The sequence below is a fragment of the Callithrix jacchus genome, chromosome 4, assembly GCF_049354715.1.
Source record: "Callithrix jacchus isolate 240 chromosome 4, calJac240_pri, whole genome shotgun sequence".
NCBI lineage: Eukaryota > Metazoa > Chordata > Mammalia > Primates > Cebidae > Callithrix > Callithrix jacchus.
The window spans coordinates 84237584-84259871 of NC_133505.1; the positions used below are offsets into that span (position 1 = coordinate 84237584).

The following is a 22288-nucleotide window of genomic DNA, read 5'->3' on the forward strand; positions in this document are numbered from 1 at the left end:
AAAATAGAAATTGACAAACTGATTACAAAATACATTTGGAAATGCAAATAATCTAGAACTACTTTGAAAAAGCAGCATCTTTATTTATAATAACCCCAAACTGGAAGCGACCTAAATGGTTTAAAAAAAAAAAAAAAGAGCTGTGATTAGATCATATAACGAATACTATCCAGCATAAAAGGAACAAAACTATTATGCAACGATGTGGATGAATTGCAAATACCTTATGCTAAATGAAAGAAGTGGTCTCAAAGACTACACACTATATGCTTCCATTATGACATTCTAAAAAAGGCAAATCTTTAACAGTGGAGAACGTTTCAGTAGTTGCCAGGGTTTGGGAATTGGGGAAAGAACTGATACAGGAGTTACTTGAGGGAATTTCTAGGGGTGTCGGAATAGATAAATTTTTGTTATGGTGTTTACAAATTTCTATACCTTTTTCAAAAGTAATAGAATTCACTAGGCATGGTGGCACATTCCTGTAGTCCCAGCTACTTGGGGGACTGAGGCAGGAGGATAATCTGAGCCGGGGATGAGGCTGCAGTGAGCCTGTGATCACACCACTGCACTCCTGCCAGGGAAATAGAAAGAGACTCTGTCTCAAAAAGAAAATTATAATTAAAGACAGACGATGTGCATTGTAGAAGGTGAGGTTATCTCATGTCTCTCTTTGCTACTCCAGTTTATTGTCTGATATTTGTACTTTTTGTTTTACATATTGAGCTTGTGTAAGGATTTTTTAGAAGAAAAGGTTTATGCTGGGTGTGGTTGCTCATCCCTACAGCCGCCGAGGTGGCAGAATTGCTTGAGGCCAGGAGTTTGAGACCATCTTCAGCGACATTGTGAAACCTCCCACCTCTACAAAAAAAAAAAATTGTTTTAATTAGCTGGATATGGTGGTACATGCCTGTAATCCTACCTACTTTGGAAGGCTGAGATAGGAGGATCGCTTGAGCCCAGAAGTTTGAGGCTGCAGTGAGCTATGATTGTGCCAATACACTCCAGCCTAGGCAATGAAGCAAGATCTTGTTTCTCCTAAGGAAAAAAAAAAAAGACAAGGTTTAGTTTTCTTTATCAAAGAGTTTACGGTTTTAAAGTATTGCTGAATATAAGGACTGCTTCCACATATTTAAAGGCAGAAGACCCTGCTGACAGCACTAAACAGATCAAGGCAAAAAACTAACAATACATTAGCTTCCACATTAGATCTGAACCTAACTATTGGAAGAAGAATCATTTCTCATGATAGCAGTGAAGTATGACATACTACTAATCAGGAAGGTAAGAGCATTGATTAGACAAAGGAACCGTGAAAAAGTTATCAGAATTAAAATTTAGCCAAGTAATAAGGTTTACGTGAAGCTCCTCCAGTTTCATTTAAAAATCTCTGGCTTAACATCAAAAATGATGAGTTTGTGTCCTCTGTAGGGACATGGATGAACCTGGAGACCATCATTCTCAGCAAACTGACACAAGAACAGAAAATCAAACACCGCATCTTCTCACTCATAGGCGGGTGTTGAACAATGAGAACACATGGACACAGGGAGGGGAGCACTACACACTGGGGACTGTTGAGGGGAATAGGGGAGGGACAGTGGGGGGTGGGGAGTTGGGGAGAGATAGCATGGGGAGAAATGCCAGATATAGGTGAAGGGGAGGAAGGCAGCAAATCACACTGCCACGTGTGTACCTATGCAACTATCTTGCATGTTCTTCACATGTACCCCAAAACCTAAAATGCAAAAAAAAAAAGTTTCAATAAATTTAAGAATGCTTATAAATTAAATAAATAAGTAAAAATCTCTGGCTTCAAATAAATTTTTAAAAATTAAAGACAATATTAGATAAGTTTGAAAATTCAAAGCAAAAATCTTAAAGAACAAAATAATTTATTTATGATTATCAAATAGGCTTTTAAAAATATGTTAAATACTATAAAATGACCTCATAACCTGGCTTTACTTTTTTTACTCACATTTAGAGAAAATCTTGAAACAATACATCAGACATGAAAATAATATCGTGTCATTTCATTTACAGGTCTGCATTACATTTACTGAATTTGGAAAAATGCAAAATATATGTAACTTTCTTGTTGAAAAGCTAGATAGCTCTGTTGTCATCAGCCCACCCCAGTTCTATCATACTCCAGGTTCTGTTGAGAATCTTCGGTAAGTTTAAGCACATCTTTGACTAAGTTATTCTTTAAACAAAACTATCCAGTGCTACATTTCATTGAGTGTCATATTAATAATCTCTCCATTTAATTCCTAAGACGGCAAGCCTGTCTTGTTGCTGTTGAGAATGCGTGGCGCAAAGCTCAAGAAGTCTGTAACCTTGTTGGCCAAACCTTAGGAAAACCTTTACTAATCAAAGAAGAAGAAACAAAAGAATGGGAAGGCCAAATAGATGATCACCAGTCATCCAGACTCTCAAGTTCATTAACTGTACAACAAAAAATCAAAAGTGCAACAATACATGCTGCTTCAAAAGTATTTTTAACTTTTGAGGTAAAGGGGAAGGACAAGAAAAAAAAGCACCTTTAAAATTCCAACCAAATTATATTGTACTTGTATCTTTTTACTATTTTTATACTTTTTATAATGGTTGCTTTTGTCCTGAATATATATATATATATGTATATATATACATATATATATATATAGTATATTAGATAAGCTATTTCTTTCCAAAATCTATAAGTCTTTTAATATAGTTTCACAGAATTCTTATGTTCACTTTCTATTTTTAAAAGACTACTCTGAAAAACACTCTTGGGAAATAAATGTATTATGTACATACTTATATACTGACAGTTCATACAAGTACATATTAATAGTTTTAAATAAGGACAAATATTGATCCTTGCATTTCATAATTCTTAAAGATATTTAAGCTAACATTTTCTCAGCCACATTTTTATATAAAACCAAATTTTATATCAAAACTAGGTTTCCATAAGTTAGTTAAATTTTTTAAATTGTAAGACAAAAGTTTTATGTATGGAAAAGAATTCTTATATTCCATCAAACCTAGTAATTTTCCACAACTAAAGATGAGTATAAATACATAATTTTAAGTGCATCCTGTAAGATATTTGATTTTGCTTTACTTAGAAGCTAAGTAATTACCCTGTTATTTTTTCATGGATGCTAACAGAAGACATGAGATTTCTGGGACAGAAACAAAGACTATTACTCATGGCACAACAAGGAGCATGAGCATCAGCACATTCTCATTGCTTCCCCTTGTCTCAAGTCCCATGGGAACAACATGAAGTGGCCATATATAATATAGCTACATATACAGTGGGCTTTTGTTGTAGGTAAAAAATACTGAGCTTGGAGGGTTCATTGTTTTTATCATGAATATTTAAACCTGCCCTTTGCCTCATTCCTTACAGATGCTCACAAACTCAATACAGAGAAATGCCCCAAGTAAAGAATACTCAAGGTCTTGCACACTTGCCACACCCAGCACTATGTGTAGGAGGGTGAAGTCTTTTGAGAGCTATCTCACATCTAACGGTTTCTTTACTTGGACTGGAGACCATTTTTGTAAGATGCAGACCAACAACCCTGACCTTAACAACTTCACAACATGAATAGAAATGGTGATAAATAATTCATAACTTTTAAGAAAGAGTGAAGTGTAATAAGAAAATGTTTTGATGCCAAAAATAAAAGATTTATTTGGATCACACTCCAACAGGGCTTCTTAGAGTGATACAAATACAAAGCAAACAATATGTATAATTTAAAATTTCCTAGTATGCACATTTTTTTTCTCTGTTGCCCAGGCTGGAGTGCAGTGGCAGGATATTGACTCATTGCAACCTCCACCTCCCAGACTCAAGTGATTCTTCTGCCTCACCCTCCCAAGTAGCTGGAATTACAGGCATATGCCACCATGGCTGGCTAATTTTTGTGTTCTTGGTAGAGACGGGGTTTCACCACATTGGCCAGGCAGGTCTCAAACACTTAACCTCATGATCCACCCACCTTGGCCTCCCAAAGTGCTGGGATTACAGGCGTGAGCCACCATGCCTGGCCCTGTACACATATTTTTAAAAATAAAATTTTAAAAAAGAAACAGTTGAAACTAATTTTAATAACATTTTATTTAACCAAATATATCAAAAATATTATTTCAGCATGCAATCAGTATTTTTTTAATTATTAATGAGATGTTTATGTTTTATATTGTCTTCAAAATCCAGTGTATATTTTTACATTACAGCACATCTCAATTTGGATGCTAAATTTTTATCAGAAATATTTGATCTGTATTTAAATATGCTAAAATGTATAGTTAAAAAAGAGACTCACATACCTAAGTTGTTTTAGCATGCTTAAAAAATCTTGTAACTGGATCAAGTATCAGTTTTTAAATTAATTAAAATTAAATGAAATTTAAAATGTAGTTTCTCAGTCACACTAGCCATATTTCAAGTACTTGAAAGCTACAAACGGCTTGTGGCTACCTTGCTCAACAGAGTAAGGTCATGCACTGAGATAATGATCGTTAAGGCCATTTGAAAGTTAACAGCAAGTATGTCTTACTGCTATTGAATTGCATGTTGTCAGGCAATCATAAGCCATGTCTGTTATGCAGCATAGGCTTTCCATTCTCTATACATCTAGGTCATAGGGTTTTTCTGTTGATAAATCTGGATGTTTATATACCAACATTACTTTCTACAATATATTCCAGTGTCCCTCTTCACCCACTTTTTAAAGTGGCCCTGACACAATTTCATTCATCTTATTGGAGTGTTGCTATGGGGGAAGAGTAGCAGCTAAGAAGAGTTTGAGTCTAACACCATTATATTCAAATCCTGACTTTACTACTGGAATGTAAGCTTCTTGAGAATGGGGATCTTGTCTGTCTTGTTCACAGTTGTGTTCCAGCCCCAGAGGTAATGTCAAGGCCAATACCAAGTATGCTCTCAAATATTTGCTGAGAAAATTTATTAGCTGGATAAAAGGCAAGATACTTAAATCTCTTTAATCTTCCTTTTCCCTTACAAATGAAAGAGACTAATAGTACTTACCTTGCAGTGTTATTATAAGGATTAAAGTTGATAAATACATGATCATGAGAACAATGCCTAACACACAGCCGTCACTCTGAAAGCGATAGCCATTATATCAACTGCATTGTTTGATTATTGTCAACTCAATTAAAAGTTGGCTTTTCCAAATCCTCCATTAAGAAGAATTTTTAAATAGTCATATTGAAAATAAAGTTATCAACAAACCAATGTAACATATGTTGAATTTTTATTTCCCCCAAAAAGTTACTATCCAGTTGTACAGAGAAGTAGAATGAGGCTGTGCGTCAAGAAAAAAATTGTTCATTCTCAACAAAAAAATCACATGGGCAGTGTTTTTTAAGCTATGGGTTCGTGTTATATTTGGTTTCATCATGTTTGATTAAAAAGGCTTCCAACTTAGCATGAAATACCTAAAGACAATTTTTTTAAGTTAGCAAGCCCTTTTTAGAGTTTCCAGGAAATTTTAAAGATGTTACTTTCAAACAAAAAAAAAATCCTGTAAAATATACAATCCTATACTTTTTTATAGAAGAGCTTCGAAAATAAGTCCTTCAAAGATTGGAAAGACTTATGTGTAACATTCTGTATACTGAAGGGTAACAAATTGAATTGTCAGTTGATGGCAGTTTAATTTCTTGATATATGGCGTACACTGGAATCTTAAGATGAATTGTTTAGGGACCTGTGCCACAAAGCCTACTAGAATAAACCTATCCTAAACTTAATCCTGTTAGAATTTCCTTCTTTTGAAATTCCTGCTCCACCCCCTCCAAGAAAAAAAAAAACCTTTCTGGAAAATAGAAAGTTATAATTTCTATATTCTGAAAGATAAAAAAAAAATCTAAATAGGATATTTGAAAAAGACCAAATATATTGTAAGCTCCTTTTTAAAAGGAAATGCTGTTAAAATAAGATTCCATATATTACTGATAATTCATAATGAATTTTAGGATTCCATTTGGTTACATACTAAAAATTAATTTTTATAGTAGCAATTTACTTTTATCAGTATTCTTATTAGACAATCAATTTGAGTTCAATGTAAATAAGTAGGACTTGGAAAAGTATTTGTAACTCAAGATGCCATGCCTCATATCATATAATTATTGTTTTGTAATATTCCTTCTCAGAAATGTGGGCTAAGGATATCCCAATTCTGCCAGACTTGTCGATAAGAATTTAATAGTGAGGAGTCTTATAGCCTATGAAAATAAAAGCATGAATTATGAGATCAAATGTGGGTGTTAATATGTGATTATCCATATTAGAAAATGGATGTAAATGCTTTATTCCAACAAAAAAGGCCTATATAAATTAGTTTAATTAAGCTAACATTTAGACATTTACTATTACATATATGATATTAGCAACCATATATTAGTGGCTCAATCAGCTCACTGCAGCCTCAAAATTCCTGGGCTAAAGAAATCCTCTCACCTCAGCCTTTTAAGCAGCTGAAATGTCAGGTGCATGTCACCAGACCTAGCTAATTTTTTATTAGAGATAAGTTCTTGCTATGTACCCCAGGCTGGTCTCAAACTCCTGACTTCAAGCAATCCTGCCTCAGCTTCCCAAAGTGCTGGATTACAGGCATGAGCCATTGCACCCAGCCCCAGATAGCTTCTACTCATAACCTGGTATGGCCTAAATTTATTTAAAATGCCTGGGTAGGCCAGGCACGTTGGCTCTTGCCTGTAATTCCAACCCTTTGGGAGGCCGAGGTAGGCAGATCACTTGAGGTCAGGAGTTTCAACCAGCCTGGCCAACACGGTGAACTCAACCACTACTAAAAATACAAAAATTAGTCAGGCATGATGGTGTGTACCTGTAATCTCCACTACCTGGGAGGCTGAGGCAGGAGAAACACTTGAACCTGGGAGGTGGAGCTTGCAGTGAACCAAGATCATGCCACTGCACTTCAGCCTGGGTGACAGAGCAAGACTCCATCTAAATACATAAATACATACATACATACAAACATATATACATACATACATAAAATGTCTGGGTATCTTACAAGACTATAGTTTACAGTGGGTAATTCAAATCAGAAACTGCTGTTCAAGACGGGTAATATTAATAGAAATATTTCAAGAAGGATTGGTTGTACTATTTTACTAGAAGAATAAAACTCTTATAAACCTGTTTATCAGGAGGATATTTCTGTTTCAGCAACTTCTGGAACCCTTCTTCAACATCCCAACCAACAGTTTCTCCCAGATAGCCATATCACCTGTGAATTATCATGAATCCCACATCAAATGAACAAATGCTGGCTTTGGACTCTGAATGTAAGTTGGTTCATCATAAGAGTGAAAAAAAAACTAAGAAGAAACATACTATATTATTTGCTGCATAGGGTTTAAGCTTTATTAGGAGGCCAGGCATGGAGGCTCACATGTATAATCCCAACACTTTGGGAGGCCAAGATGGGAGGATCACTTGAGGCCAAGAGTTTGAGACCAGCCTGGCCAACATGGCGAAACCCCATCTCTACCAAAAATACAAAAAAACAAAAGCTGGGCATGGTGGTGCATGCCTGTAATTTCAGCTACTCATAAGGCTGGGGCATGAGAATCACTTGAACCCAGGAGGCAGAGGTTACAGTGAGCTGTGATCAAGCCACTGCACTTTAGCTTGGGTGACAGTGCGAGACTGACTCAAAAAAAAAAGAGATGTATTAGGGTTTCATATGCTCAGTATAGTTAACAAGGCAATATTAGTTAACCAAAAACCAAAAATAATTTACACGGTAAGAAATGAAAAGCCCAGGTGGCAGGTGAAAGTTCTAATCTAAAATGATCCTTAAATAAGTTACTGATCCCTGAATTAAAAAAAAAAAAGAAAAAAAAAACTCCCAAATGCCATGTTGTTTACCATTTGATGGGTAGGGATCAGGCAGTAACAGTATGTGTGGGAATATATGTTCATTTTACAGAATAAGATGCTTTTTCAATGTCTTTCAAAAATAAAGATTCTGTCACTTTCCCTGCTCCTTTATTTCAAGGAATAATTTTGGGCAAAGAGTGAAAAACAGACACATAGTTTCAGTGCTTCATACAGACATAAGTTTTACACTGATCACATTAATTATGCCCTAATTATTTTTTATCTGCCCCTTCACAAGATTATAAAATCCTCAAGAGTAGAGTTATGCCAGAAAAAGTTATTTTCCCAATGTTTGAGTAATAAAAAGCTAAGGAAGAAAAAAGCTGGCTGTGAGGCTTCCTGCTTTATTCTCCAATAAGACAGATACTGTTTATAGCAAAGTACCTGAACATTGGTACACATGGAAGCAGGGATGGGAAATGCAGGACATATATTCAAACGGTGTCTGCACATTTTACAGTTCAATAGCATGCTTTTATTTCTCCAGAGCTTAGCTTTCTCCAAAAGGAGTTTGTGGCTATGCAACAACATACGTTCTGTTGTGTAAGCAAGCCTCTAAAGTTATTTCAGAACCTATGTTTATTTCAAACTTACTGGATCAGATGTAAGTGTGTATCTTCGCCCTTTACTTCCTGTTGCCACTGACGGTAATTACCACTTAAGCCACACATTCCCCACCAGCAGGCCATAACTTGCTGTCCAGAGAAAGTTGCTTTTGAAATTCTGACAGCAACCACTATAAAATTACATCTAATAAATTCAGTTAACTTATAACTTTTAATAAGTAAATGCTTAAATTGAATTTGTTCCCACAGGCATTAATTTTACTTCCAAAGGATATTTTAGAAAATCATATTTGTACTTGATAGCAACAATAAATGTGTAGCTCATACAAAACACTTATGCTTTGTTCTTCCATTGAATCAGTCATATGTTATAATTTTATTTAAAAAGAATTAGTATAACAATTCAAATTAATCAACTCTCCCCCCCCACCAAGTAATTAAATAGCATCAAAAGAAATCATTTTTAGTTTGTGTTAATTAATCATGAAAATTTCAGGGTATTATATTTTATAGGGAATAGGCAGTGATGAATAATTAATTCAAGGCTAAATGTCAACCAAATAAAATACAGAATTATTTTTAATATATGAAATATCTCACTAGCTCAGTACCTGCAAAGTAAGCATAGATTTCTTCTTTATTTTCACTGTATCTATTTCTAAAAGATAAAGATTCAGTGATACAGATTCATGTGGTCCACAAAGAAATCAATGGGAATGTGCAGCTAAAACTTTTAAAGAAAATTTACTTGCAAACCACAAAAGTCAGTATATGAAGAATGACTATATTGCTTTCATTCTGTAGAAATGTTGAGAATTTACAGTATCCCAAAATATTACTCCTCTGAAGCATTGCATTCATTTTTAAAATATTCAATTATTTAATACTTTAAAAAGTAGAAATAGAGAATTGTTCCCATAATATTAAATCCAGTGCTTTAGAAATGTTTTCTCTAAAAGATTAGACACTTCATTGACCAATATTATTTAATGATACTTCATATTGTTTAGTAATAACTCTCTAAACGTAACACTGCAACAGCCACACAAGTAAATAACTATGAGAATACCTGAAGCTCTGAGATTTGGGCAGACTTCAGCCCTCAGTCCATCATAGCACCCTTGATGACAGGAGAAGTTGAAACATCAGCAATGTCCAGAGAGCCATCCAGCTACTGCTTCTCTATGTGTGAACTAGAATATTCAGAAAGAGACAGATACATGCAGTTGAGGAAATTAATTAATATCTTGAAAAATAGCATGGCATGATAGGGTCTGTTATATTACTTCCAGAGTATATGGAGGTAGTACTTTGAATGCTAAGTTTTCAGTCTGCTACTTGTTCGAAATATATATATATATTTTTTAGATGGAGTCTCACTCCGTCACCCAGGCGGGAGTGCAGTGGTGCAATCTCAGCTCACTGCAACCTCCACCTCCCAGATTCAAGCAATTCTCCTGCCTCAACCTCTCAAGTAGGTAGGACTACAGGTGTGTGCTACCACACCCAGCTAATTTTTTGTATTTTTAGTGGAAACAGGGTTTCACTGTGTTAGCCAGGTGATCTCCTGACATTGTGATCCGCCCACCTCGGCCTCCCAAAGTGCTGGGATTACAGGCATGAGCCATGGTGCCCCGCCTACAAATATTAACCATACTTTTTGTACACCCACTGATAAATGCAGTGCATCTATACCTAAGTGAATGTCAAGACTACAAAGAAAAGTAAAAATCTAAATAATGTTTTAAAATGATCAGCAGTATGGGATGTAGTATAGTTGTAATGCTACACTTGCAAGAAACATCACTTATGAAGAAGGGATGAAATTTAAAATTGACTAAAATGATTGAAATTAATAAAATACATGATAAATTAGTTAAGTCATCTTGAAGTAAGTCTAGCTAGAAGCAAGATTTTATATATGCTGGAATAAATTATCCTCAAGTATATAGGAGATTAAATACTTTTTTTTTCTTCTGCGTAACTTAGTTTATTTTGCAGATTTATTGGGAAATGGCAGGTGAAACAAAGTGGACAAAGAACCGACTGAGATCACTTTTTCATTGTTCTCATCTTTTTGCTTCACTTTTCATGAGATGAAGTTTAAAAGTATATATCTTTTCAGAAATTACACATTGTCACCTAAGGTTACTAAGTGAGCTTATTTTTCTCCAAAATTTTTTGGCCCCACTTGCTCATCAGTGCTCAGAGCTAGTTTTTAAAAAGATTTTAATAAGAGTTTGTGTTTGTCTTAAAGCTAAGTAAAATATGTAAGTATTCAAATCACCAAAATATTTTTTAAAATACTGTATTAATAGTCTCAATCAGTAGATGAGTGTTACAATTTATTGACTCACATTCCTCTACTTCCCACCCCAAGAAAATGATTAGGTAGGATGATTCAGTTACAAACTTCCACTGCAAAATTAATATGCATACTGATCTTGGATTGGTTTTTTTTTCCTCCAGATATTTACAAAAAGATGATTATACCAGTATTTTAGGGGATTTTTATTCCGGGACTTCACCTTTCAACATAAATGTTAAAATGTGTACATGTCATTTCATACATTTTGTTTGTCCCCAAAAAACACTATATTAATTAATCACATTATTTTCTGCACTGAAATCCCAAAATACAATCTTAAATAATGGGTAAAAATCTCCTCTGAAAAATGGTAGGTAGTTTTTCAAGGATGAAAGAAATAAAGTAAGACATTACAGTATAGTGCAACCTTTTTATTCTTTGAAGACTCTGAACAGAATCATTGTCATACCCTTGAAAGATGAAATGTTATATTGATACAGCTGCTAAGAGAACACAGAGTTGCGAACTGACACTACACTGTTTGCACACAACTCCACAGTGATGTCTTCCAAGACACATCTCTAAGCAGTATATGAGGAAAAAAGATGAAAAACAAGTTTACTAACTTTGCTGTGCAAATTATTTTAGAAATATTTACACTTAAAACACTAGGTGTTTTTCTAATTACTGCTTGAGTCTGTCACTAATTTTTATTTTTTGGTATTGGATTGAAAACCAATTACAAACATTACCATATCATTAGCTTTCTTCCCAGTTATGACTATTTATTAAAATACATGATAAATAGCATAATGTATATCCCCTGATTCAAGCACTATATTTTCCACAAAACTTGAAGTTATGTAACAAGTGTCTTACATTTGTGTGTCCAGATAAAAGCTCAGTTGATATTTGTAATGAAAATAAAGAGGAAGGTTCGGCTGCAAGAAAAGCTTTCTTCACTAGGAATAGAAGATCCTTTCCTGAGGGTGAAGTGAAATTCCAGAGACTCATTTAATCCATAGTCTCTGTGTTAAAACAATAAAATTCTAGAAGCCATTACTGAGGTTTGTGTGTTGAATATACACACGGAACAAAAAATTGAGGTAGCCTAATTTTTTGATGTTTTGCTTTGTTAGTAATTGAGATAACACGTGTTGTTTTTGTTTTGTTTTGTTTTGTTTTGTTTTGTTTTGTTTTGTTTTGTTTTGTTTTTTGAGACGATGTCTTGCTCTGTCACCCAGGCTGGAGTGCAGTGGCGCGATCTCGGCTCATTGCAACCTCCCCCTCCCAGGTTCAAGCGATTCTTCTGCCTCGGCCTCCTGAGTAGCTGAGACTACAGGTGTGTGCCACCATGCCCAGCTAATTTTTGTGTTTTTAGTAGAGACAGGGTTTCACCATATTGGCCAGGCTTGTCTGGAACTCCTGACTTCATGATTCACCCACCTCAGCCTCCCAAAGTGCTGGGATTATAGGCAGGAGCCACCATGCCCAGCATTTTACTTTTTATTTTTTTAGAGCAGGGTCTCACTCTGTTGCCCAGGCTGGAATGTAGTGGTGCGATCATAGTTCACTGTAATCTTGAACACCTAACTCAAGTGATCTTCCTATCTCAGTCTCCTGAGTAGCTAAGACTACAGGTGTGCACCAACACACCTGGCTAATTTTCCTATTTTTAGTAGAGATGAGGTCTCACAATGTTGCCCTGGCTGGTCTCAAACTCCTGGCCTCAGCTGATCCTCTCGCTTTGGCCCCTCAAAGTGCTAGGATTACAGGTGTAAGCCACCAGATGCAACCAAGATGGCACTTACTGGTCAGTGTTCAATAAGTGCCTACATATTGCTACCATGTGCACATCTGCCAGAAGAATTTCTGGGTTTAGACACATAATGGGATGGAAAAGCAATGTGCAATATTTTTTTTCAGCCACCCTCAGCTGACTCTTCACCAACAGTAGTCTAATTGGTAGAAATTGGTGAGTCATCATCTGCCTTTCAACTTCTTTCCCAACAGCAGGTTTATTTCTTGATTTATGTGCTGTCCTAGAGCTGAAGGAGATAGATGGGATCAGCTCTGGATCCACCTTCTGTCTAAAACCAAACCTCTTCTACAGCATCCTTGATGATCTGTCAGTCAGCCTTTGGCATTAGAATGTTGATCAAAAACTATGAGGATTAATAGCATGAAAGGCCAGTCTTGGGACCACAGAGAAAATACGAAGTGATAAGAGGGGGAAGTTTATATTGAGGAGAAGGAAAACTACTGATTTAAGATGGCAAAGCAAGCAAATACAGATGACCCCTGACTTAGGATAGTTCCATTTATGATGTTTCAACTTTATGGTGGTACAAAAGGCATACACATTCAGTATACACCTCCACTTATGACAGGAATATATCCAGAGAAGCCCATTTTAAGTTGAAAGCATCCTAAGTTGAAAACACATTTCTGACTTAGCAATGTTTTCAATTTACATTGGGTTTATCCAGACATAATCTCATGGTAAAACAAGGAGCATTTGGAACAGATTGGCCTGAAGCTTAGCACAACCTCCTTCTCTTTCCCTGAAATGTAAAGATTTTAACCTAGCTTCTCTCAGCAACTTTCATAAAGTACTTCAACATCCCCTGAGTGGAAGCATAATTAAAGAGACATCTATTTGTATGCTTTTTTCACTTCCTGAATCCAAGCTGAAAATCTGGGCTATTTAACGGCATGACAAATGCAAAATTTCACAACTCTAAATCAGAACAGCCCTGCTGGGTCCCCACATTTCACTAGGAGAAGGGCCTTTAAAAAATTGCAATTTGCTCCAGCAACAATAAAAAGTGTTGTTGTTTTTATTGTTGGCTGAAATGAAGTCCAGATGCAGGGGAAACCTATGGAATACTTTAAGACACATGGGAACCAATTACAATATATGGAGCTTATTTGGATCTTGATTCAAACACACTAAATCAACAAATATTTATAGGAAATTTGAATACTGACTAGATGTTTGATGTTATTTCTTTTGTTGCTCACTCAGCAGAATCAATAATATTCGTTCTATGTTTGATATTTTTCATTCATTTTTTATTGGCATCTTTTCATCACAGTATTCTGTTTCCCACAAGAATACAGGAAAACAGTGAAGGGAAACAATGAAACAGTTCAGGTGGGTCACAAAAGATGGACCCAAGGAGTCTGAAAGGCAGGCCTTGACATTTGTCTGAGTAATACTAACCATGACCCTTCAGAGTTTCACAGGGGAGGAAGGTTACTAAACAGTAATGGAGAGAAACTGGACTTAGTTGCTAGTTAGGATGACGGTGCAAGGTCCATGAGAGGGCGATGAGGGAATGAATGCCTGCCCCAGGGTGGAAAAGGGGGACTGGACGCAGTGCGGAGCGGGGTGGCTGGGGGGCCTATCAGCTACAAGAGGAAAGAGAAAGGATACTGGTTTCTCCCTGCATAAAAAACGCAGTGGATTATCAGAAAGTCTACTGTGTGTCCACCACAGTACAGGGTATTGTGGAATATTCAAGGGAAATACAAATCCCAGAATTTACCTCAGGAATCAGCATCAGAACAGAACAGAATCCTCCAAGAGTAAACTACTCATAGAAAGCAGTAGACTGATAACATTTGAAAAACTGATTTCCCGTACAATCGACAGTTACTGTTTGATGAATATACAATGTAGACCTAGGAGGTGCGATAGCTACAAAATACCTAGGTCCTAACAGAAGGAAAAGTGTTATCTAGCCCCAGGAGAAGGGAGCATTCTCGGCTCGGAGGGCAGAGCCTTTCTTGGGGTGGCGGCAGGTGACCCGGGCTCCTGCTCCTCACCTTGGGGTGGGGTGCAGGCGGTGGCTGCAAGGACCGCAGTTGCTTGAATCGCGCTCCTTGCCGACGGGGACAGGCCGGGATAGCACACCCGCCCGACATCTGCCCCATCGCAGTTTCCGGGCGCTCTGCGCGGTCCTGGTCGCTGGGTGCGTGCCCCGCACTGGGGCCGCCGCGCCCGTCCAGCAGAGGGCGTTAGCACCGGAGACGCTGCTGCAGGGATCTATTAGTATCTGACTCATAAACTTGTGAAGACTAAATGAGTTACTCCATGTAAAGTATGCAGAACAGTGCCTAACACCTAGTGTTTAATTAGTTTTGTTAGTCATTATTGTTACTATCAATAAGTTTGGAGTTGAACAAAATGTAGTTTCACAAGACAGCTAGTATAGAAAAACCTGCATCTAGGTGAACAAAGAGCTAGAAAAGAAACAGAGTGGTCAGAGAAAAGCCCAGGCAGATCTTCAGGTATCATAACACAATAAAAAAGAAAAATTTAGTCTGGCATGGTAATTAGCCAGGTGCACACCTGTAGTCCCAGTTGCTTGGAAGGCTGAGGCAGGAGAATTGCTTGAACCCAGGAGGCGGAGGTTGCAGTGAGCCAGGAATGTGCCTCTGCACTCCAGCCTGGGCAATAGAGTGAGACTCCAACTCAAAAAAAAGAAAAAAAGAAGAAAGATAGAAAAAGAAAAAAAATTCCCACCCACATGAAAATTAAGAAAACAAAAATTAGAAGTTCCAGTGTCTTCAAATGAGAAGAAACCAGAGCAAGAATTCTGGCACCATGAAAAATCTGAATGTAGTGATGCCACCAAAGGATCACATCAGCTATCCGGCAATGGTTCCTAATAAAATGGAAACTGAGAAGTAACAGATCAAGAATTCATAGCATGGAACTGAAAGGAAGCTCAATGAGATCTAAGACAAGGCTGAAAATAAACACAAAGTATCTTCTAAAGCAATTCAGGAAATGAAGGAAGAAATAAATATTTTAAAAAGAAGACAACCAGAGCTTCTAGAATTGAAAAACTCACTTAAGAAATTTCAAAATACAATGGAAAGCTTTATCAATAGACTAGACCAAGCAGAAGAAAAAAATTCAGAGTTTGAAGACAGGTCCTTCCTTCAAACTAGTCAGAGAAAAGTAAAGAAAAAGCATTTTTTTCAATGAACAAAGTCTTTGAGAAGTACAGAATAATGTAAAGCTACCAAACCTACAAACTGTTGGGATTCCTGAGAAAGAGAAAATATAAACAATGTGGAAAACATATTTCAAGAAATACTTCAAGAAAATTTTTCTAATCTTGATAGAGAGGTAGACATCCAGATACAAGAAATTTAGAGAACACCGAGATACTATACAAAATGAACATCACCAAGACATATAGAAGACATATAGTCAGTCACCAGACAGCCAAGTCAACACACACACACACACACACACACACACACACACACACACACACACAAAGGCAGCTAGAGAAAAGGTCAGATACATACAAAGAGAATTCCATCAGGCTAACAGTAGACTTCTCAGCAGAAAGCTAACAAACCAGGAGATATTGGGTGCCTAGTTTCAGCATTCTTAAAGGAAAGAAATTCTAATCAAGAATTTCATATCCTGCCAAACTAAGCTTCACAAGTGAAGGAGAAATAAATCTTTTCCAGACAAGCAGGTGCTAGGGGAATTTGTTACCAATGGGTCAGCCTTACAAGAGATCCTCACAGGAATTCTAAACATGAAAATGAAAGAATGAAAACTGCTACCACAAAAGACACTTAAGTACATAACCCACAAACCACACCTAAGTACATTGGTCACATTAGAAACTACAAAGCAGCTAGCACCAACTTCATGATAGGATCAAAACCTCACATATCTCACTTGAATGTATGTATTTGTTACCAGCCAAGGCAACTGCGGTAACAGAGGAACCCCATCTCTATAAAAAATACAAAATTAGCTGGGTATGGTGGACATGCCACTGGTCCTAGCCACTTGGGAGGCTGAGGTGGAAGGATCGCAGGAGCCTAGAAGTTTCAGGCTGCAGCAAACCATGATCATGCCACTGCACTCCATCCTGAGGGACAGAGTAAGACCTTCTCTCAAAAGAAAAAATGTATATATCAGTAGTAACCCAGTATACACAGATCAATATTAACCCTGAATGCAAATGTTCTAAATGCCCCACTTAAAAGGCAGAGAAAAGGTGAAGGAAAAAACAAGAACTATCTGTCTGCTGTCTTCAAGAGACGCTTCTTATATGTAATGACACTTACAGGCTTAAAGTAAAGGGCTGGAGAAAGATTTATTACTCAAACAGAAAACAAAAAAAAGCAGAGGTCATGATTGTTATATCAGATAAAACACACTTTAAACCGAAAACAGTAAAAAAGAGACAAAGAAGGGCATTACAAAATGACAGGGGGATCAATTCAACAAGAAGACAGCTATCCTAAATATTTATGCACCCAACATTGGAGAACACAGATTCATAAAATAAATACTTCTAAACCTACAAAAAGATTTAGACAGCCACACAATAATAGTGAGGGACTTCAACACCCTGTGGACAGCACTAAACAGATCAAGGCAAAAAAGTAACAAAGAAATTATGCACTTAAATTAAATACTTGACAATTGGAAGTAATAGGCACTAGAGAATACTCAATACATCAACCACAGAATATAGTTTTTCTCATCTGCAAAGGGAACACACTCCAAAATTAACCACATGCTTGGCAGGCAAGTATCAATAAATTCAAAAAAATCAAATCATACCAACCATGCCCTATGACCACAGTGGAATACAAATGAAAATTAGCACCCAGAAGTCTCTCAAAACCACTCAATTACAAGGAAATTAAACAACTTGATCTTGAATGACTTTCAAGTAAACAACAAAATTAAAACAGAAATTAAAAATCCTTTAAAATAAAGGAAAACAGAGACACAACATACTAAAATTTCTGAGATACAGCAAAGGCAGTGTTAAAAGAAAGATTATAACACTAAAGGCATCAATGGGTTAGAAAGATCTCAAATTAATTATCTAACTCACACCAAGAAGAACTAGAAAAACAAGAACAAACTAGCCCAAAGTGGCTAAAAGAAATAACTAAAATCAAAGCAGAACTGAATGAAATTGAGACCCAAAAATTTATAAAGAATCAACAAGACCAAAAGCTGGCTTTATGAAAGGATAAACAAGATGACAGACCCCTAGCAAGATTAACAAAGAAAAAAAAAAGAGAAAAAGCCTAACAAGCACAATTAGAAATTACAAAGGTGACATTATAACTGACCCTACAGAAGTATAGAAGAGCATGAGAGACTTATGAACATCTCTATACACATAAACTAGAAACACTAGAAAAACAAAAATGGTTAAATTCCTGAAAACACAACTTTCCATGAGTGAATCAGGAAGAAACTGAAACCCTGAACAGATTGATATCAAGTTCCAAAATTGAATTAGAATAAGAAACTTACCAAACAAAGAACTCCTCAGACCAGATAAATTTACAGCCAAATGCTGTCTTATATACAAATTACCAATTCTACTGAAACTATTCCCAAAAAGTCAAGGAGGAGGGACTCCTCCCTGAATCATTCTGTGAAGCCAGCATGACAAAAGCTGGAAATCACATAACAAAAAAAAGAAAACTATAGGCCAATATCCCAGATGAACTTAGACACAAAAGTCCTCAACAAAATACTAGCAAACTACATCCAGCAGCACATCAAAAAGTTAATTTGTGTGGGGCATGGTGACTTATGCCTGTTATTCCAACACTTTGGGAGGCTAAGCCAGGTGTATTGCTTGAGCACAGGAGTTCAAGACCAGCCTGTGAAAAATAGCAAAACCCAGCTCTACAAAAAAAAAAAAAAAATTAGCTGGACATGGTGGTGCATGCCTGTAGTCCCAGCTACTCAGGAGGCTGAGGTGGGAGGATTACTTGAGTCAGGAGGTTGAGGCTGCAGTGAGTCATGATTATATCACTGCACTCCAGCCTGGGTTACAGAGCAAGACCCTGTCTGAAAAAAATTAATGAATAAGTAAAAAACTAAATAAGCGAATCCACCATGATCAAGTAGGCTTCATTCCTGGGATGCAAGATGGGTTCAACAAATGCAAATCAGCAATTATGGTTCACCACATAAACAGAGTCAAAAACAAAACCCATGTAATTGTCTCAATAAAGGTAGAAAAAAACCTTTGATAAAATCTAACATCCATTCATGACAAAAAACATAACTAGGCATTGAATAAACATACCTCAAAATAATAAGAGCCATTTATGACAGGCCCAGAACCAACATCCTACTGAATGGCCAAAAACTGGACACATTTTTTTGAAAACTGGAAGAAGACAAAGATGCCTTCTTTCACCACTCCTGTTCAACTTAGTACTGAAGTGCTAGACAGAGGAAGCAGGCAAGAGAAAGAAATAAAAGGCATTCAAATAGGAAAAGAAGTAAAACTATCTCTCTTCACAGATGATATAATTCTATCCTAGAAAACCTCATAATCTTTACCCAAAGGCTCCTAGAGCTGATAAACAACTTCAGTAAAGTTTAAGGATACAAAATCAATGCACAAAAATCAGTAGTATTCCTATACACCAATAATGTCCAACCTGAGAGCCAAATCAAGAATGCAATCCCAGCAGGACACGGTGGCTCACACCTATAATCCCAACTTCACAAGAAGCCAAGGCAGGCAGATCACCTGAGGTCTGGAGTTTAAGACCAGCCTGGCCAACATGGTGAAACCCTGTTTCTACTAAATATACAAAAATTAGCCAGGCATAGTGCCACATACCTGTAGTCTCAGCTATGTGGGAGGCTGAGGCAGGAGAATCTTGAACCTGGGTGGCAGATGTTGCAGTGAGTCATTACCACACCACTGTACTCCAGCCTGGGTAACAGAGCAAGACTCCATCTCGAAATTTAAAAAGAGGACTTCCACCAAGATGGCCGAATAGGAACAGCTCCAGAGCACAGTTCTCAGCCAGAATGACACAGAAGATGAGTGATCTCCACATTTCCAATCGAGGTACCAGGTTCATCTCAATGGGACTGGTTAGACAGTGGCTGCCTCACCCAGGAAGCTCAAAGGGCTGTAGAACTCCCCCTCCTAGCCAAGGGAAGCCATTAGGGATGTTTTTGGGCACTCTGGCACTCCAGCTCAGATATTGAGCTTTTCCCATGGTCTTTAAAACCCGCAGACCAGGGAATTCTCACTGGTGCCTACTACAACACCAGCACCCCGAGTTTCCAGCACAAAATTGTATGGCCATTTTAGCCAGCGCCTGGAATGCTAGTGAGACAGGACTTCTCATTGAAAAAAAAGGGGGCTGAAAGCAGGGAGCCAAGTGATCTGGCTGGGCGGGGCCTAGCCCCACAAAGACCAGCAAGCTAATACCCACTAGCTTGAGATTCTCACAGCCAGCACAGCAGTCTGAGCTCAACCTGGGACGGTCTAACTCAGTGAGGGGAGGGGCATCCACCATTACTGAGGTGGCTCTAACCTTGCCTGTGTAAACAAAGTCACTGGGAAGTTTACACAGCAGCTGGGAGAAGCCCATGGCAGCTCAGCAAGGCCTCTGCAGGCAGACTGTGACTAACTCCCTTCTTGCTGGGTAGGGCATCTCAAAAAGGCAGCAGCCCATCAGGGACTTATTAAATAAAGCCCCACCTTTCCAGGACAGAGCACCTGGAAAAACGATGGTTGTGAGTTACACTTCAGCAGATGTAAATATCCCTGCCCAGCAGCTCTGAAGGGAGCAACGGAGCTCCCAGAACAGCACTTGAACTCGGATAATGGACAGACTGCTCCTCAAGTGGCTCCCTGACCCCCGTATAACCTAAGAAACACCTCAAACAGGAGATTTCTGGCTGATATCTGATGGGTACCCTTCTGGGACAAAGCTATCAGAGAAAGGAATAGGCAGCAATCTGGGCTGTTCTGCAGCCCCCACAGGTGATTCCCAGACAAGCAGAGTCTGGAGTGAACCTCCAGCCAGTCCTGCAGCAGAGGGGCCTGTTAGAAGGAAAACTAAAAAACAGAAAGAAATAGCCTCATCAGCAAGAGAAGGGACATCCACTCAGAGACCCCATAAGAAAGTCACCAACTTTCAAAACCCAAAGGTAGATATATCCACAAAGATGGGAAGAAACCAATGCAAAAAGGCCAAAATCACCAAAAAACAGAATGCCTCTTCTCCTCCAAGGGAGCACATCTCCTTACTACCAAGGGAACAAAACTGGACAGACAATGAGTTTGATGAATTGACAAGCAGGCTTCAGAAGGTCAGTAATAACAAACTTATAACAAACTTATCCAAGCTAAAGGAGCATGTTCTAACCCATGCAAGGAAGCTAAGAAACTTGCAAAGGGTTAGACAAACTGCTAACTAGAATGAACAGCTTAGAGAAGAACATAAACGACTTGATGGAGCTGAAAAACACAGCACGAGAACTTTATGAAGCATACACAAGTTTCAATAACTGAATTGATCAAGCGATAGAAAGGATATCAGAGATTGAAGATCAACTCAATGAAATAAAATGAAAAGGCAAGACTAGAGAAAAAAGAGTGAAAAGAAATGAACAAAGCCTCCAAGAAATATGGGATTATGTGAAAAGACCTAATCTATGTTTGATCAGAGTATCTGAATGTGATGTGGAAAATGAATCCAAGCTGGAAGACACTCTTCAGGCTATTATCCAGAAGAACATCCCCAACCTAGCAAGGCAGGCCAACATTCAAATTCAAGAAATACAGAAAACACAACGAAGATATTCCTCAAGAAGAGCAAGTCCAAGGCACACAATCATCAGATTCACCAGGGTTGAAATGAAGGACAAAATGCTAAGGGCAGCCAGAGAGAAAGATTGGGTTATGCACAAAGGGAAGCCCATCAGACTCACAGCAGATCTCTCAGCAGAAACCATACAAACCAGAAGAGAATGGGGGCCAATATTTGACATCCTTAAATAAAAAAATTTTCAACCCAGAACTTCATATCCAGCCAAACTAAGCTTCATAAGTGAAGGAGAAATAAAGTCCTTTATGAACAAGCAATTACTAAGAGATTTTTGTCACTACCAGGCCTGCCTCACAAGAGCTCCTGAAGGATGCACTAAACATGAAAAGGAGCAATAGGTAAGAGCCACTGCAAAAACATACCAAATTGTAAACCATCGACACAATGAAGAAACTGTGTCAACTAACCAGCAAAACAATCAGCTAGCATCAAAATGGCAGGATCAGATTCACACACAACAATATTAACCTTAAGTGTAAATGGGCTAAATGCCCTAATCAAAAAAACACAGCCTGGCAAATTGGATAAAGAGTCCAGACCCATCAGTGTGCTTTTTTCGGGAGACTCATCTCACATGCAAAGAACACATAGGCTCAAAATAAAGGGATGGAGGATGATTTACCAAGCAAAGGGAGAGCAAAAAAATCAGTGGTTGCAATCCCAGTCTCTGATAAAATAGACTTTCAACCAACAAAGATCAAAAAAGACAATAGGCATTACATAATTTCCCATTATGTAATGGGATCAAGGCAACAAAAAGAGCTAACTATCCTAAATATATTTTCACCAAATACAGGAGCA

The 22288-nt window shown here is 37.6% G+C and overlaps 1 protein-coding gene across 7 annotated transcripts in view; it reads left to right on the forward strand.

The window, feature by feature from the left end:
- The window catches only part of IRAK1BP1 (interleukin 1 receptor associated kinase 1 binding protein 1), a 76306-nt gene that overhangs the window by 20958 nt on the left and 33060 nt on the right, over nucleotides 1-22288 (forward strand). For 2 of the 7 annotated variants that reach the window (XM_035296173.3, XM_035296174.3), the window contains exons 3-5: nucleotides 2047-2177; nucleotides 2282-2516; nucleotides 7235-7353. In XM_035296173.3, coding sequence (XP_035152064.1) covers nucleotides 2047-2177; nucleotides 2282-2516; nucleotides 7235-7327 — 459 coding nt within the window. In that variant the 3' untranslated portion in view covers nucleotides 7328-7353. Of the gene's footprint in view, nucleotides 1-2046; nucleotides 2178-2281; nucleotides 5272-7234; nucleotides 7354-11718; nucleotides 11885-12069; nucleotides 12168-22288 lie in introns of those variants that run through there. The other 5 variants (XM_008994691.6, XM_008994692.5, XR_008480723.2 and 2 more) reach the window with 4 other exon arrangements.